The 18,557-nt window shown below is 42.2% G+C and overlaps 1 protein-coding gene across 6 annotated transcripts in view; it reads left to right on the forward strand.

The window, feature by feature from the left end:
* The window catches only part of AAK1 (AP2 associated kinase 1), a 161,467-nt gene that overhangs the window by 87,764 nt on the left and 55,146 nt on the right, over positions 1–18,557 (forward strand). For all 6 annotated transcript variants that reach the window (XM_081068799.1, XM_081068798.1, XM_081068800.1 and 3 more), the window contains exons 4-8: positions 1,851–1,959; positions 3,458–3,600; positions 14,203–14,324; positions 15,635–15,716; positions 16,212–16,344. In XM_081068799.1, the coding sequence (XP_080924925.1) occupies positions 1,851–1,959; positions 3,458–3,600; positions 14,203–14,324; positions 15,635–15,716; positions 16,212–16,344 (589 nt within the window). The remainder of the gene's footprint in view (positions 1–1,850; positions 1,960–3,457; positions 3,601–14,202; positions 14,325–15,634; positions 15,717–16,211; positions 16,345–18,557) is intronic.

An 18,557-nucleotide genomic window follows, 5' to 3' on the forward strand; every position in this document is an offset into this window, starting at 1 on the left:
GAATGCTAGTCCTCTAACACATGAGCCCGGAAATCACTTTCCCTTACAGAAACTTGAACTCCAGAGACTGCTTTTCTGTCTCATTATCTCTCTTGTCTGTTATATCCAAAGTAGTTGTTCTAAGACTTCTATTTCTCTCATCAAGCTACTTTCTTATTCCTTTACACTTGATGGTTTTGCCCTCTACCAAAAACAGAACAGTAGATCTGAACTCACTCAAATTCCCTTTTTTCCCAATCCTAAACCAATATGCATATCTGTTTTTATTTCCTTCTTGCCAGGAAAGAAGTATCTTTCCAAGACCAGTCCCTTTAACAGTGCTTTGAATGCCTACCTCTTCTATCTATAGAACTTTTTTTCATCAGTTATCCTCAGCCTCTCTCTCCTGTATCTTAAAGCTTTCTTCTCCTGGCTCCTTCCACTGTCCGGTGCCTAATTCTTTTCCATACTAAAAATTCTTTCCCTCAGTGCTGTTCCTCTCTTAAGCACAAAATGTTCTGAAAGAGTAATGTATAGTCGCTGGCTATACATATTCAACTCCCATTCTTTGTAAGTCCAATTGCATTCTTACCTCCATTCCATCCTTTCTCTGAAACTGTCTTTACATAGATCTCCAGCGACTTCCCCATTGCCAATTGCACATTTCTATCTTTGGTCTACCTTTCTGAGGCAATAGCCATTCTTCATCCTTCGCTCAAAGGAAAGTTCTAATGAGTTTTAGCTTTTAAAAAAATGAGTTTTAACTTTGATGCACAGGGTTCAGTTGTATTCCTTTGATAATGAGATGCTTCCTCTTGTTTTGGTATGTAATTTCAGATTAAAAGAGACTTTATTCATTACTGTAAACAGCGAAATCTCCAGTCAGTGCAGCGGTAGTTACTATTCTGTGGTCCAAAATGTTAAATATGTAAGCCGACTCTTACAGAAACACATATTTTCCACACCCTCCCTCCCACTTTTTATTAAACAAAAGTAAAATAATTTTTCAGGATTAGTTCAAAAAATAAAACCTTATTTTGTATGTGTGCAAAAATCCTAATAACCCAGCTAGCTCACTTTTTGCTCATTGATGACCTTGGATTTTGAACATCGTCATTGCAAAGATTAACCTCTGTGGATGTTGAAATAAGTACGCCAGGGTGTAAGGCAACTTCCAGGGCCTCTCTGGGTCCTGAAACAAAATTAATTCTAAAAGCACCCCTGAGAGATCATATGCAATTCCAACCAGAGAGCTGGAAACATGACCCATCTTATTTATATCCCAGCTGGTTGGCTTGAAAGTCTTAATTACAAGTAAAATGCTTAGGTCTAGACGCCATTGTAGTCCCTTCAAAACTTTGTAAAGCAGTTGTTCTTTACATATATTTCCTAAAGTTAGTAAAACAGCGTGAACTCAGTTTAAGGCCAAATTGAATTCACACGAGTCCTTGCAACCAGGAAAAAAATATTCACTTTTCTGAATTAAACATTTACATATTTAAATAGTTCATACTGGCTCTGTCCTCTTGAATCCCCTCGACAGTGTCTGGAAATGGGGATCTTTGCTTCTGGTTTACATGGAGCACTGATGCAGCGAGCAGGTCAGCACCCTGTGTTACACTGGGTTCTAGAGCTGGCTTTAGGAGAGTGCTCTGGTTTAGTAGGGTTGCAGAATTGCTATCGAAGATCTGGCCAGGAATCTCAGAGATGGCTGGTAAACTGCTGTTGACCCCGTTCCTTAGCCTTCCCTCCCACCACTGTTAGTGTTGTTTCTGTGTGTGTACATTATCTATGCTCACAGAACCGACTGGCTCCTTCTGTCTCTATCGGTGTCTGTAACTAATAATGTGTTTCTCAACTCGTCTTCACAGAGGGACCTGTCAGGACACAAGAACATTGTGGGTTACATCGACTCCAGCATCAACAATGTGAGTAGCGGTGACGTATGGGAAGTGCTCATTCTGATGGACTTCTGTCGGGGTAAGTATATGAACCGTTCCCTGAGGTCTCATTTCACTAATGCTTTGATTGTCACGGGCATGGTGGTCATCTCAGTGAATTTGCACTGTACCCGAATGTATGTTTTTCTGGTTTTAAAGATTGGAAAACTACACGGCTAAAAGACACAGAGCCTGCTATCTATCGCCTCTTGATTATTATTTGAACAAACAGTTCAAAGTGGTGGATAATACAAAACTCCATGTTTGTTAGCTTCAGGAAGGTTTGGTCCTTGTATATGAATGAGCATGTATGAGAATGAGAATGAATGTGTTCTTTGTGATGCTTGAAAACAAATGATGAAGGCACAGAATAAAGACCCAACTCCAGACAGACTAAAGAAACAATTCGGCTTCCCCACTCCCCCACTCATGTGTTCTCTTCTCCACCCACACCACTATCCTTGTGTTACAGGGTAAAAGAATTATTTTCATTTAATGGGAGTGACCTTCCTCCCCTTGCTCGAGAGCTGTAATTGCCAGTAAGGTTACATTCAAAACATGCTGCTCTTAACAGTGGAGTTAAGTAGTTAAAAGCATGGAGTTTCAAGCAGTACTTATCTTGGGCAATCCAGACTGTGGCTTAATTTATTCACAGTTGACTGCATTTCATACAACCATTGTTTAGAGGTTTGGCTTTTTTAGCCTAAGCAGCTGCCACTTAGAAGTTTGGGTCACTGACTCACTATTTTGTAGTCACCCTAACGTCCACCAATTTTCCTTGCCTTTAAAGATACCTGTTCATAAATTAAATATGTCGCTGATCACAAAAATGTGATGTTACCAGTAATTTCAGCCTTTACGGTAATAACTGTTAACCTGATTTTGTAAAATATAATACTACCAGATTTGAACTTGACAGTTTGTGTCCTCCTGCCTATTTCTTTTTGAGCAGTAAAATTTTTAGAGACGAGGCAGTGTATCCAGGGATCTGGCAAATTTTGTAAGTGAGGCCATCCGTCTTTGGTCCTAGAGATTAAATGTTGGTGTAGCATTTCTCCAGACCAGTCAGCAAGTAGTGAAGCCAGAGAGACCAGGTTTTTCCTAAAGCAGACACTATAAAGCTGTCTTCTTCCTTCTCCTGGGGTCTGTTGCGCAACTGGATATTTACTAACACATATGGGAAGTTGAAGCTGTGGCCTTGTCTCATATACAGTGGGGACAGTTTAACCAGGCAGCTAAGAGCGGGACCACTGTCATTTCTATAACTGATCTTGAAGACATAATGAGGGCAGCTCACATCTGGGCTGCTTTATAAAATATGGCCACTGTGTTTTTGACGCATTAGAGGAAGCACTGGATTGTAAGAAAACGAATCCCAGGCTGGGAATCAAGACACCTGGTTTTTATCCCTGGCTCAGTGAGTGATCACTGAGCTCTGTTAGCTTGGTCCAGGATACTCTGTGGACAGCCATTCACTCTCTTGGGTAAGCGATGAGTCTGAATGTTACACCCTCTCCTTCACTCTGTACCTCTTTCAGGAGGCCAGGTGGTCAACCTGATGAACCAACGCCTGCAAACAGGTTTTACAGAGAATGAAGTGCTCCAGATATTTTGTGACACCTGTGAAGCTGTTGCCCGCCTGCATCAGTGCAAGACTCCTATTATCCACCGTGACCTGAAGGTAACAGACTATACTGTCTCATTAAGTGTCTTCTTACAGAGTATTTTCTACCTGCCCCAGGGATCGGCGAAGGCTGTGAGGATGTGAGAGAAGTTTGAGGCATGGTCCCAAATTCTAAGCTTACATTCTGCTAGAAGGGAGAAAATACAAAGGGAAAAAAAAGAGATAACAGTATGGTACAGGTATCAATTTCATGACGTAAGTAAGTAGCCTTCTGAAATTCTTTATAATCATCAAATGCTTGAACACATTCTTTTTTCCTGATATACTCCCAAATTCACTTTTCCAGGGTCATGAAAAGTAATGTGCTAATTTAGATAGTTTGTAAACATTGATGCTTGGTCTTTAAAGTCTATTTCATACTTTCCAAAACCCATTGATTATTTTTAATATTTATTCAACTAATTACCATCCCCTTGCACTGGGGCTTTCATATTACAGTCACTTGACAATGTTTGTAGAATGGAATTGGCACCCAGTTAGGATTCGCTAGCTAACTGGGCGCCAGTTTATGGAGCATCGACTGTGTGCCGTGTACTGTACTGGACACTTTTATGTACCTGTCCTCTTTGGAGGGCGACATTCTTCTTTACATTTTATCATTGAGGAAACTCAGGAGCAGAGACGTTACATGACTTGCCTGAGGTCGTATGACTAGGAAGAAGCAATCCCAGAATTCTGATTCTAAATTACAATTTCTTTCCATTACACCTGTGTTCTGCGAAATGTGCTTCAGGGCTAATAACTTGTATCAGCACCTCCTGGTATGTTTGTTAAATGCAGGCTGCTGGGTTCCACACCGAATCTGTTGGGCTATAATTTTGGTGGTGGTGCCAGGGAGGCCCAGGAATTTATATCTTAATAAGCACCCTAAGTGGGTTTTGTATATTCTAAAGTTTGAGCATCACAGCAGCACACTGGCATTTCTGTTTTGAGTTTTGGTGTTTTTGTTTTGTTTTTATAAAAAATTGCTTTATTTAAAAAAAATTGAGATATAAATCACATACCATAAAATTCACCCTTTAAAAGTATAATTTGGTGGCTTTTAGTATATTTACAAGGCTCTGCAACCATCATCACTGTCTAATTCCCGAACACTTCATCATCCCCCAAAGAAACCCTGTATCCATTAGCAATCACTCCTTATTCCCCCTCTCCAACCACTAATCTAATTTCTATTGCCTGCTCTGTACATTTCATGTAAAGTGGGCTCATATCATATACAGCCTCTTGTATCTGATTTCTTTCACCTCGAATAATGTTTTCAAGGTTCATCTATGTTGTAACATGTATCAGTACTTCATTCCTTTTTGTGGCAGAATATTCCGATGTGTGGATATACCACATTTTGTTTATCCATTCATCAGTTGATGGACATTTGAGTTGTTTCTACTTTGGCTATTACAAATAAGGCTATTGAGAACACCCATATACTAATTTTTATGTAGGCACATGTTTTCAGTTCTCTTGGGTATATATCTAGGCATGGAATTGCTGTGTCATATGGTAACTATGTTTAACTTTTTAAGGAATTGTCAAACTGTCTTCTAAATTGGATGCACCATTTTATATCCCACCAGCAGTATAGAAGGGTTCCAATTTCTCCACATCCTTACCAATATTTGTTAGTCTTTTTTTATTTTAGCCATCCTTAGTGGGTGTGAAGTGGAACATATATACTGGCATTTCCATGCTAAAGCAGTTATCTTTCAGGAATTTAGGTACATACCTCCAAAAGCCTTAGACATTTTTTTCCAGTGTATCTCTGCCCATAGTCAGCCCTTTTTCTGAGTAGAAAAAGGAGAATACATCTCAGTAGATAGGAGCGTAGCGTAGTATACGAGGTTGGACAATTAAGTTCACGAACTCATGCTAGAAAAAGTGCCATATACCTCATTGCTGAATATCACTACCGTCACCTTCTAAGTACTTCCAATAGAAAGCTGTGCAGTGACGCCAGTGCCTAGTCCACCCTTTAAAGCAGTTTTGGAACTCATTTTCTGGAATGGCCATCAGAGCTGTCATCATATTACTCTTGATGTCATGAATGTCATCAAAATGTCTTCCTTTCACTATTTTCTTTATCTTCGGGTAAAGAAAGAAGTCATTGAGGGCCAGATCAGGTACGTAGGGAGGGAATAAACAAACAATTATTTGTTTAATGGCTAAAAACTCCCTCACAGACAGTGCTGTGTGAGCTGGTGCATTGTCGTGATGCAAGAGCCATGAATTGTTGGCGAAAAGTTCAGGTCATCTAACTTTTTCATGCAGTCTTTCAGCACTTCCAAATAGTAAGCTTCGTTAACTGTTTAGTACAAATTCGTAATGGATAATCCCTCTGATATCAAAAAAGATTAGCAACATCCTTGCAACAAATTCCCGAACTTAATTGTCCAACTTCATAAGTACATAATTCTTTGGTCTTACTTTCAAGGTGTTTCGAGTATTGGTGAGAGGATGTAAATGAACTATTTAGACTTGAAACAGAAATAGGTGAAATACTAAACTTTATAGAACAAAATAATGAAAAATGAAAACCAAGTTGCTTCATGTATGATCAGATAGTGAGATCAGACAGGAGTGGTTAGAATCTTCTGGAAAAGTGGGATTTCGAAGTACTTGTCGGCTATGGGTGGTCACGGAGAGGATGAAGGACATTTCAGGCCGAGAGCAGAGCCCGTGGATGCCTACAGAAGGGACCGACAAGGCCTTTGAGGATGAGGAGGTAGGGAAGGAAGGGCCAGTGCAGGGCAGGGTGCAGAGCTGGCGCCGGTGGCACAGGCCCTGGCTCTGAGTATGCGCTTTTTATTCAGTTGTTGCCTTTAATGATGAGTGACATTCTTGGGCCTGTTAGCAGGCATATTTTGAAATACATTGAGTATTTCAAAATACTCAATGGAGCTGATCTCCCTCCTTGCTGCCAGCCTTGGAAAAGAGTCTGTGGGGGGCAGAAAAATAGGTGGGGAGCATGGCTGGGCAGCCCCAGCACTGGTCTGTGAGTGCAGGCACTGTTTCTGTGAACTGTGTCAGCGCTGGCCTCTCTGGAGCCCCATCCCCCCCCACACACATGTCAGATGGAGTTCAGTTCATATTGGACCTCTTGATGTGGCAGCACTCGCCGTATGACTTGTACCTACAGAATTGTAAGCGCCATGAGAGATGAACACGCAGTGCGGTTCGCATTGCTGGATGCAGAGGACACTTTTCAGTCCCTGTCTGACTCTCCTTCTGTGGCCTCGGACTCCTTCGTGACCGGCGCCTCCCTTGACTTCAGTGGCACTGTGCTCTCCCTGGCTCCTCCTCAGGTTCCTTGGTTGCTCCTCTAATCAGCCTCTGAGCCTCAGTTTCCTCATCTGTGAACTGGAAACACAGTGCCAGCTTTGTTAGGGTTCAGATAGAGTTAAATGAGAGTGTGCACGTCCTGTCAGGCATATCCCGGCCACAGTACGTCCTGAGAGTGTTGGAGGTGAGAGCAAAGGGAAGAGGCAGAGGCCCTCAAATATCCTTTACGGAGTGCTATTCCTATGTTCTTAAAGAAAATCTTCCTTTATTTTATCTTTTTTCAATATCTGTTGGATTAAGTGAGGTCAAAATGATAATCATGTCATATCTGTAAGTAGTACCTACCCAGTTTCCATATTCCCGGCATATTATTGCCCTGTGGTGTTCACAGTGCTCCTGAGAGGTGGTGGGTAAGCGTCACCAGTGATGGGAACCTGAGGTACAGAGCCCAGTGTCTTGCCTGGGGACACAGTAGGTCCGCGCTTGGGCTCAGGCAGCAGGAGGCCCACCTCTCCGTTCACTGCACTGAACAGCCTGTGAGATGTCTCAGCAGAGGGATGTGGAGCAAACTGGAGTCTGAGGATAAGGCAGCGGCATGAGCAAAAGGCTGCCACGTTCCGATCTCCAGCCTGCCTCTGGCCCTGTCCCCTGCCTCTGCTCAGTGGTCCCAGGAGGTAGCACGGCGCTGAGCACGGTGTCGGGCTCTGTAGTTGTGTTTTAATAGATACTGAAGGCCATTAGTTAGTCTGCGGAGCACTAGTAGTGGTTCCCTTTCCCCTCTACCTTGGAAGGAGTGACCGTAAACGGGTCCCTGGGAGGAGGCCTCGATTGTGATTGTTCCAGAGGACTCCTGTCGCTGTTGATTTTAGTTGTTAACTCCTGGTTGTTTTGATGAAGCCTTCCACAACTCCCCAGATCTTACACTCTGTGCCATCTAGATGCTTTTTCTTAGCATGTTAGATTCTGTTGATTCCTACTAGTATGTGCACGGTGGGTAGTCACATTTACCTGCCGCACCGCCAGCTGCCTGAGGCAGGAGCGAAAAGTCCCCACATACCTCCTGTTTGCCCTGCCATGTTGCTGTATCACATAGCCTGGGCCACTCTGAGCTGTGTCACTACTGGAACCAGCCACCGCAGTCCTCGTGGTAACCAGAGCCAAGATGTTCTTGATGCTCCTGTCACTGGTCTCCTGGTTGCTTCTCCACGAGCAGGATTTCCTTTGGGTGAGGAGGCACCACTGGGAATAAAAGCTGGTGGGACACGGGAAATCACAGGCCAGACCAGCTGTGCACTCCCTTGTTGAGGCGGTGCCACCCTCTCTGGAGTCTGCTTGTTCACATGCAACACTGAGAAAAACCCCTCTTGCCCTGCCCACTGTATGTATGGTCTTTCCTTCAAATTACATACAGGAAATATGTATGTAAGCGGTCCTGGTCCTTAAGCAGCTCATGTTCTAAAAATAACCATAACGGAAATGCTGTTCTTTCAGGTCAGGAAGGGCCTTCCTCAAATACATTATTTTAACATTTTGATTATTTCTCCCATTTAAAAATGTTTTTTTCTCTGAGGGAAGATAAGAAATTGTTTTTATTACAGATCATGTGTCACAGACTGGGAAGGTTATCTTAGCTAGCCCTCTCCTTTGACCTCTGTCCAGAAAGGCTGTGACCTGCACAGCTCATGCAGTGATCAACCCACAACAAAGGCTGAAGTTTTTCACTTCCATTTTGGTTTTGGTTTGCTTGATTTTGCTGTATTGTACCATCCTGTTTGTCACGGCACTTAATAAATGGGATAAAGGGTTAAGACTTAATAATTGAAAAAGTCATGATGTCTCTTTTGTCAGAAAGAGATTTTTGATCTCATGAAGTATACAATAGGATGGAGATTATTTTTAGAATCATGGGTTTGAAAACCTGCATTCATCTAATCCTCCAGAATTTCCAGTGGGAATAAATTCTGTGACACAAATGCCTGAATGCCATATCTGTTTGAAATAATGTCAAGATGTAGAGGTCAGTGGGAGGTGGCTTTCCAGACCTTTTAGCTAAAGCTCTAAGCAGAATTTGGGAATGACAACTTTAATAATATGCTTAAGCCAATAGGTTGGGAAGTAAGGTCAGCCGTAATTAAACTCTCACAGAGCAGATCGATCTGAGGATTGTAAGCACTAGTAACCGATGTTAGGCTTACACGCTAAAAGGGACGTTGCCAAAAACAAAATCACTATGCACGTTATCTGAAGGTTTCAGAAGATGGTGTCAGATTATATCCCGTTCTTCCTAATCTCATTTAATTCCCATCGGTCCCATTCTAGACCTGGCCCTAATCACCTCACACCTGGACGATTGCACCTGTCCTCATTATCTTCTTTCTTGTTCTCCCTCATCTGTCACCATGCTAACCTCCCTAAAACACCTCTTTTCATCTGCCGCTGACCTTTAAAAATGTTGAGTGGTTTCCTAGTAGCCTTCTTCAGTTTACCCTCTGTCTGCTTCTCTGGTCCTCTCTCCTTCTGCTCCCATCTCTTTCTCTATTCTGAACTGTCCATGTTCCTTAACTACATAACGCACATCAGTGCAGTGGGTGAGGGTGTAGTCTCAGCAGTCAGGCAGTCTGAACCCAAATCCTGCTCTGCCAGTCCTGTGACCTAAGGCACATTCAACACCTGGACTCCGTTTTCCCATCTGTTAAGTGGGGACAATGAGGCTTTGTCAGAATTGCATGAAATACTGTAAGTAAAAGTGCCTGAGGCAGTATCTAGTACTAGTAAGTGCTATTATTTGCTGATACCATTGCTGTATCACTCCTGCCTCTGTGCCTTTGTTCCTACTACTAGTTTTGCTTATCTAAGGTCTTCTTTTTGTCCAAGGCCCAGCCTTATCTCCCCATTCATAAGAGCACTAGCCCACATGATGTCCAGTGCCACGTTTTCCCCTTTCTTTGCGGTACCAGTGCCCAGCCCAATGCAGTTCCAGCACTAGTGGCCTGCCTCTGCCTCAGACACCACAAGCACGCTTCCATCTCAGCAGCTTTATGCTGCCTGTTCTCTGCTGGGAACGGTCCTCCCCAGCCAGCTGTTTTCGGTAGCATTCCTCTTAAACTTACATATAGGTAACCTGCTGGGATGTTTTCATAACATCGATCGCTGCTGGACAATTATACTTACTTTCTTATAATCCTCAACTGGACACTAAGCTCCACGACAGTATAAATTTTGATTTGTTCTCAGCCTTATCCCCAGAACCTAGAAAAGTACTTGATATGTAGTAGGACTTCAAATGTGTTTCATTAATAAATGAATGGTAGTAACAAATTATGTTTGCATAGAGATATTGACAGTTTGCTTTCATGTGCATTCTCTTACTTGCTTCATAAATATTATCAGCTTTACTTTGCTGACGAGAAACAAGCCCAAAGAGCTTCAGAGATTCATCCAAGGTCAGAACATCTATCATAGGCTCTTAGGTCTTCTGAACTCCAAGTCCAATGTGGTTGCCACACACCGTGCTCTCTGTCAAGTGTTTGGTCGATGATGGTGGCGCTGATGACCGAGGGCAGCGGCCAACTTGATCTTGAAGGTTTTCACAGGTGTAACAAGTCCCAGGGACAGACTGAGAGGGAGCGAAGCATGCAGCAAGTGCTGAAGCAGCTGCTGCCAAGAGATTGTACCTTTGTAATTTCTTTTGATCCTCCCAACAAACTTGCAAAGTAGCCAGAGCAGGTGTTATTGTTTTTACCTGCATTGATATTTCTTTGATATTGATAAGCTTTGCCTGCATTGATAGTTCTGGCTCTCTTGTCTACTTTTGTACACACCCTTAATGTTTAACTGGTTTTCCTTTAAATATAGTTTTATACAATGTGATCTTTGTGGGAGGGAGGGAGGCAAACTGAGGTGGGGACCAGGTTGGATATAGTGTGACTCCTGACGGCTGCCACTCTGAAACGAACCAGAAAGGCCAAGCTAGTTTTTAAGGTAGGGGGAAGAAACCCCAGTGCCCCTTATCTTTATTCTGTCCTTTGTCCAGTTAGTTTTCCTCCCTGCCCCAGTGATTTTGGTCTCCAGAGCTACCTTGCTTGTATCTTGATGTGAATTAACTTTTCTGTTTTCTAAGTTGTACGTTCTAGCATTAGAAATATAGAAACTGATTTAGGAAGGAACTGCACACGTATAATAGGAGAAGTGAGGTTTCACATGAGTCCTGTAAGATACATGAGTCCAGAAAGGAGGATTGTTGCTGAATAATGCTGTATAAGGGATCTAGGGGTCCCTATGTGTCCCGACCGGCAGGACAATGCAACGTGGGACGAGGGGAAGAAACCTGTTGAGGATGAAAAAAAAAGGGGAGACAGGAGACGCGAAGAATGGAGGCAAGACAGGGATCTGATCAAGCCTCAAAATTTTATTACGATGGCGGGTTATATATATAGCTATGTCAGATGGGGGTGGGATATGCTATGTCATAGGGTGGCGAGGTACTTGTCGCGGGCTGATAGGCTAGGACAGGGCGATGCCATATGAGGTACAAGGAAATGGGCAGGCTCTGGGTTTGGCGCGCGCGGGCTCTGGGTTTGGCGCGCGCGGGCTCTGGGTTTGGCGCGCGCGGGCTTTGGGTTTTGTGACCAGGAAGTTCTGCCTAGGCAAGGCCTGGGGATTTCTATGGCTTCCGACACCTATGTGTGTAAAATACTGGTCTGGGTAAGATGTAATTACAGACCATCAATTGGCAAACTTTTCCGCAAAGGGCCAGATAGTATAATTTTAGGCTTGTCTGCCATACAGTCTCTGTCTCAACTGCTCATCTCTGCTGTGGGAGCTAGAAAGCAGAGGATAGGAAATGGTTTGGTTTTGCCTAAAGGGTTTACTTTGTCGACCCCGCCTAGTGACAGTAAGTACTGTAGAATTGGTAGGGTGGCCATGGAAGGTTTTACTGAGGAGTTAGGACTTGAGCAAGGATTTGAAGAATGGCCAGGATTTGACTAGCGGAGAGTGAGCAATTGAACACAAGGACAAACTGGGCAATATAGGGAATGCTTAGGGCCAATATTTAGATACTTGGTTCCTCATTGACTAGATGCCTATTATAGGGACACTTCTGAACCTAAAAAACTAAGGTAGCCCTATCCTTAAGCTGGTATCCAGTACTCTGGTGAGTCTAGTCGTCTCCCCTACCAAGGTTCGAGGGTGGGGCTGGGGGCCTTGGGTAATTGCTCTGCTTCTAACCTGCTTTCGGCCTGTCACTTGCAGTGTTAGATTGCTGAAGTTCACTTCCTGGCTTAATCACTGCGAGCCTCACTTCCCCATCTGGAACATGGGGATATTATTATACTGTTATGAGGATTAAGATAATCCATGTAAAGTGCCTAGTACTCATAATAGGAAAAGCTCAGTAATGGTAGCTGTTGTTTTTGTAACCTCTAAATTAGACTGGAAATACTAAGCTGTTTTATTGGAATTATTGTAGGTTCTCAAAGTGAGTGTATGTTCAGAATGGCTTGATTGTTTCATTTTGTGTGCCTGGATTAAACTGATGAGCTTTATAAAAAAAGCTGTAGATGGTAGACATCTTTGCCTGCCTCAGCTTTGTCTGTGGGGGACAAGTCTCCCCTGAGAATTCTTAATCACGCAAGTTGATGGCCATGGTTCACACTGCCTGTGTGGCTAAAAAACTCAAGGTCAGAATTCTAGACTAAAGTGATTATAGGTTATTAGTGCCCCAGGTTCAGAAGCTAAATCCTCTCTGCACGGACAATGGACTTGAAACTCAGGCCTCAAAAGCTTTCCTCAGATGAATTCCAAGGAACGAGAGTTAACAACAATGACAAAACCCTCTTACAACACTGCCATGAGTGAGTCTCAGTAGGAATAAGAAAGTCAACTATATAGAATCAGTTTGCAGCAAAAACTTTAGGTATTGCATTTGCGTATACAGACCATAAAATATAAAATAAACATTATACAATATGTAATTTTATAAAAATTAAAGTGTAGAAACAAGAGATTGTTACCATTGGCCAGATATTTTTAAAAGAACTGGTAGTAATAATAAGGCCTGGTATTTGGTGGCTCCTGTCCTGTTTCTGACAGTCCCTTTTTCTTTCTCTCTCTCTCTCTCTCTCTCTCTCTCTCTCTCTCTCTGTCTCTCTCTCTCTCTCTCTCTCACACACACACACACACAGATGCGCACACACACATTTGTTGTATGTGTTTCTGTTTTTTAGTTAATTCCAACCAACCAACACTTTCCGTACCAAACACCATGTTAGGCACTGGTAGAGAAGACTGGATAACTGTGCTTGTCCTTAAGGTACTTCCGGTCTACTCTTGACTTTGTGATCAGTCTTTGGTGCTCAGTCTTTGGAAGCCTGAAGACAAAAAACCAGGAGACTACAGACTTACTGGTCTAACATGATGTTTGGCTGCCATTTTACTGCCCACACACAGCCAAGTCTGTCCTCCTGCGTACTAGTCAGCCCAATTGACCTATAACAAAAATTAATCAATACATCTTGAGTACAGTAGTGCTTGCTGTCTTGGATTTGTTATTTCATTGGCAGAGTCCTTTGATACCAGGGATTTTTCTAGGTTCTGGTCTTTGTAAGCTCCCTTCTCCCCTGAGCTCCTAACTCACTGCCTAAAGAATGCATCTATAACCATAAAAAGGCAAACGGCTCATTAAAATGGCTCAGTAAAAACAGGCCTTTACTTACTTTGCGAGGTAACTAAAACGCAATATTTCTTAATTGTGAAAATCCTAACCTCTTGTAGTAAAGAAGTTGATGCATGTATTTATAAGACCCGAGTGAAATAACTGACATCAGGAAGAGCGAAGCATTAAAGGAACACAGAGAAGGAGCTCCATTTGTTTGAATCGGGGACTGAGAAACATTTCAAAGAAGAGGTTGCTTTTAAACTGGATTTGAAAGAGCAATGGGATTTTGATACTTGGGGAAGGAGGCGGGAATCATAGAGAGCATTCTATATTGAAAGAAGGGCATGTGGAAAGATTCAGAGGCTTGAAAGTATAAGGACTGTTTCTGCAGAGGTGGGAAATGTGGCTGGAAATCTAAAAATATGGGACTCTTGCTTTCCCATTGTGGAGTTGCCTCTTTTTGCTGCCTCCACTCTCATTTTCCCGTTATTGTGCTTTTTTGTTCTTGGGGTGACCCCTGTTGAGATACTTGGAAGAGAATAACTTTCTTGTGCACATGAATGGGATTGTCAGAAATGTTTTGTTTATGTGAATGAGAACCAAAACTTCACACCCGTTATTACATGATATCTTGGAATGGATGGTTGGGGAATGTTTTCCAGGTTGAAAATATCCTCTTGCATGACCGAGGCCACTACGTCCTGTGTGACTTCGGAAGCGCCACCAACAAATTCCAGAATCCACAAAATGAGGGAGTCAATGCAGTAGAAGATGAGATTAAGAAGTAAGCTTTTCCTCCTTTCTTGGAGTTTTGTCTATTATTTTATATCAGCAACTTTCCTTTCAGCATATGGAGGAGACGGCCAGGGTGAGAAGACAGCGGTGCTAGTTCATGGCTCTTCTTCTCAGAGCGTCATGCTAGCAGTTGGGTTGTTTGATTTTAAGTGAGGCTGTGGAGCGGGTTCATAACCACTGAGCAGCAGAGGAAAACGAACGTACCTTACAGCACTTGAGGCGTGTGTCCGCGGTCATTGTCTGTACGTATTATGATTTACGTCACAGAGCCCTTAAAAAACTGAATGGTGCACACACTGCAGAAATACTGTGATGTGTTTAAGTGGTATCACAGCAACTGCGACATTGTTGATAAGTTGGATGTGCTTCCTACTGAACCCTGAATTGCTGGCTATTCCTTCTGCTCATAAGGAGCTCACCTGCGAGATAGTGGCATTAATGGTGAGTAGGGCTACTGAAATCTCCAAAGATACTGAATCACTGGCTTCCATGAGGAAAAGCTTCTTTAGATAGGTGACTCCAGTGAGAACCTGACTGTTTTCCCCAGTTGTGCAGAGTGTTGGACTTGCACGGGCAACAGCACTCACTCCTACTACTAGTAAATCACCAGTGTCACGTGCCCACTCATACCTTGATCCTCTCTCCTTTCCGCATCACCCCTGGCAGCCACGATTAGGGCATGAAAACTTCGGATCCAAGGCCCTAGTGGACCTAAACCATACTACCTCTGGGCTCTAGAGACTGCAGCACAAGTGACGTGCTTGGTATCAGCAAAACATACTCACTTTGAAGATGAGCTCAGACTCCTCTCTTCTTGAGCCAGAGATAAGAGGAAAACTTGTTTCAGCCCTATTCCAGCAGCGAAGAGCCATCCATCTCCCCACCCGGCCATGGCCCACTTTCTGCTGTTCTCCAGTGTCCTCGCCAGTATTACCTCTAGGTGTCAAGCCACATTAAAGGGGATTACTATTTTTAAAAACATATCAGCAAATATAGTATCATAAAACAAGGATTTTCAGGAGATTTTGTTATTTGAGGACCCAAGAAAAGTTGTTTTTTAGAGTTTATTTTATGCCTTACTGTCTAGGTCCCCTCATGCTCTTAGATTAGGACTGCTGCTAGAGGGCCACCGGTCTTTACCAAGGACAGCTGTTTATTTTATCTGCACTAACATTTCATGCTCTGTTCTACAGATTGCTCCCAGAGAACTCTATGTATATATAAATTGTATTTCTGCTACCCCTGGTTTTTAATTATGTCATTGACATATTTAACAAAAAATGAATCTCTTTATTGTAGATACACAACGTTGTCCTATCGAGCACCAGAAATGGTCAACCTGTACAGTGGCAAAATCATCACTACGAAGGCAGACATTTGGGTAGGTGTGAAGTAACCTGTCCACATCTCAGATCTCAGCAGTCTTGACTGTAAACTCCCAAGTTCAATCCAGACAGTGCCACCGCAAGAGTGGCCACTATACCATATTGTTGTCTGCTTATCCCTCAGGATTATTCTTGAGATGACCTGCTACTGTTTGAAGCAGGGCAAAGAAAATTACTTTAGAGCTCTATGAACATTATTCAGGTGACCTGCCCATTTTCAGGTGGTTGTCACATATACGTTAACTAGTTCTTAAGAGCAAAACAGTTGAAATACTTGTTCTTTATTGGAGCACAATTTGGTAATGATGTAAATAGTGTAACTCAGCAGCTTAATAGTGGCATTGGGTTCTAAATTCAAGTTACTAATAGGTTAATAATACATAGTTTTTATATCTGCTAGTAAATTTGGACTGTGCCACTCTGTCAGTAGACCCAATTTATAGTTATGGTAAATAAACCACCAGTAGTAATCTGCTGTCTTTATTTTTTAGGCTCTTGGATGTTTATTGTATAAATTATGCTACTTCACTTTGCCATTTGGGGAGAGTCAGGTGGCAATATGTGATGGAAACTTCACAATTCCTGATAACTCTCGATATTCTCAAGACATGCACTGCTTAATTAGTAAGTATTTCAAGTTTGTAGTTTCATATTTTTATCTCTAAATCATATTCAGTCTCTAGGAATGAATTGGAGGATAAAGGTATTAGATCCTAGGAGTGGTGGGTTAGATGCAAAGACAAAGAAATCAGATTTTTAAACTGATTTGGTGGGTCAGTTTAAATGGTGGGTCACTCAAAGATGTCTAGTGACGGTAGAGTGGTGGGTTTTTTTTTTTGCTAGAAATCGAGACTCTGTTTTATACCTGAGTCAGCCACCCACGCAGAAACCCTAACTGTGCTTTGAGCAGTACAGTCCTGCTCTGTTCTCTTGCAGTCTGTATGAAAGCTCTGGTACCAAAGGAGTCCAGCTGACTCATATCACGTAATAAGAAATTCATTTTTGCAAAACTAGAAGCAATTCAAATTAAAATGATTGCAATGCATTGGCTGAATACATAATTAAGACTGTAGAACTCTATAGAACTAGGTTTTTCCTCTCATTTAGGTTAATCACTGGATTTTAAAATTCCCCACTCTTTTGCGTTGTCATAGCAAGCATATGTGCTAATGTTCCTTAACCAGATGGCAGAATAAGCAATCTTTGCATAAGCCCCTGAGTAAAATGCTGAAGAAACAGAGATTTTTTTAATCACCTTTTACATCGGTCAAGACATGTAGCATCTAAATTTTAACCATACAGATTAGAAATTCTGAGCAACCCAATTTGTGTTCTGGGTGGGGATGCACTAGAGAAAATAGAAGCCAGTGTAGGTCGGAGCATCTGACATTTTTGAGGGCCTACCTGTACCTCATTTCATTCTTAACACCTTATGTAGTAAATATAATTATCCCCACTGTACAAATGAGGAAACTGAAGCTGAGAAAGTATAAGTAAATTTACCCAAGTTAACACAGTGATAACTTTTAAGTGACTCCCCACTCCAGCGTGCCAATTTTATCAATCTGCCTCTTTCATTTATTAAAAAAGAGAGAGAGGGGTGTGAGGGTATTTAAAGAATGGAGAATGGGATTTAATGGTTTTGGATTGTTTTCAGAGATAAAGCATATATCTAGTCTAGAATTGCAAATGAGATTGGAAGGAAATATGGGAAAATGGCCAAATTTAATGCTAGAATGATTGGATTTTTGGTAATAATTTCTTTTCTTTTTAGCATTTGTGCAGCAAATTCATGTTAGGCAAAACAGCTATGAATGTCTGTAACACGACATCTTTTCTAAACTCTGATCTATTTCAATTTACATACTATTTGAAGATTCTTCTGTCACCCTAAACTCACAGGTCTAAAATTAAATTTATTGTCACCCCACCGCACGTCCTTTTACTCCCAATTCAAGGTTCTCCTGTCCTGGTTTCAGTTTCTATCAGTGGTGTCATCACTAAAGCCTGGATGACTGAAATTTAAGGTTTTCTTTGGATATGCCTTTCAAGAGAGATGAAAGAGTATTTCCTAGGTGACATTAGTTCTTTCTTTGGCATTTCCTGTTTTCATTACATTCTCTCTATTCTCATCACTGTCACGGTACTATACACAGACTCTGTCAAGTCTGTCAAGTTGCCTGTACTGGTAATTGGCTGTAGCCTCTCCCTTCCCTCTGCAGTTTATCCAACACACCTTCATCACAAGATTAATTTTGTAAAATGCCACCCTATCATGTCCCTATGCAGTAAGCTTCATGGCCACAGCAGGGCCCAGATTCTTAGAGGCATTGAAGAGCCTTTGTATTCTAGCTCCATCCCTCCCCGCCAGCCTTATTTCCCTGTTCTCTCTGACAGGGAAATCTCTGCTCTGCCTTCTGGCTCCTTATAACAAGGCATTCTTTTGCCTTTCTCCAAGTCCATCTTTGCTCAGACTGTTCTCTCACCTAGAACGTCTTTTTCTCTGCTTTCCCCTGACTGACTAAATTCTGTCCTACCTTCAAGGACCAGCTCAAATCCTGCCTGTTCTGCAAGGCCGTCACAAGACTGCAGCCTCATCAATTTTTTTCTGAACTTGGTGTCTTTGATTCCTTGAGTAATGAGTTCATTTGATTCCTTGAGTAATGAGTTGCCTTGCATTGTTGTGTGTGTATGTGTGTGTGTGTGTGTCTTCTTAAAGACTTTTTTTCTTGAGGATTTTTCCAGCTTCAGAAAGGGCAGCTGGAAACAGACAAGTGATCTATATAGATCATGGTAAAAGCAGAGATATATTTGTTACTTTTTGGATTCCTTCTAGA

This window comes from Rhinolophus hipposideros (genome assembly GCF_964194185.1).
Source record: "Rhinolophus hipposideros genome assembly, chromosome: 12".
NCBI lineage: Eukaryota > Metazoa > Chordata > Mammalia > Chiroptera > Rhinolophidae > Rhinolophus > Rhinolophus hipposideros.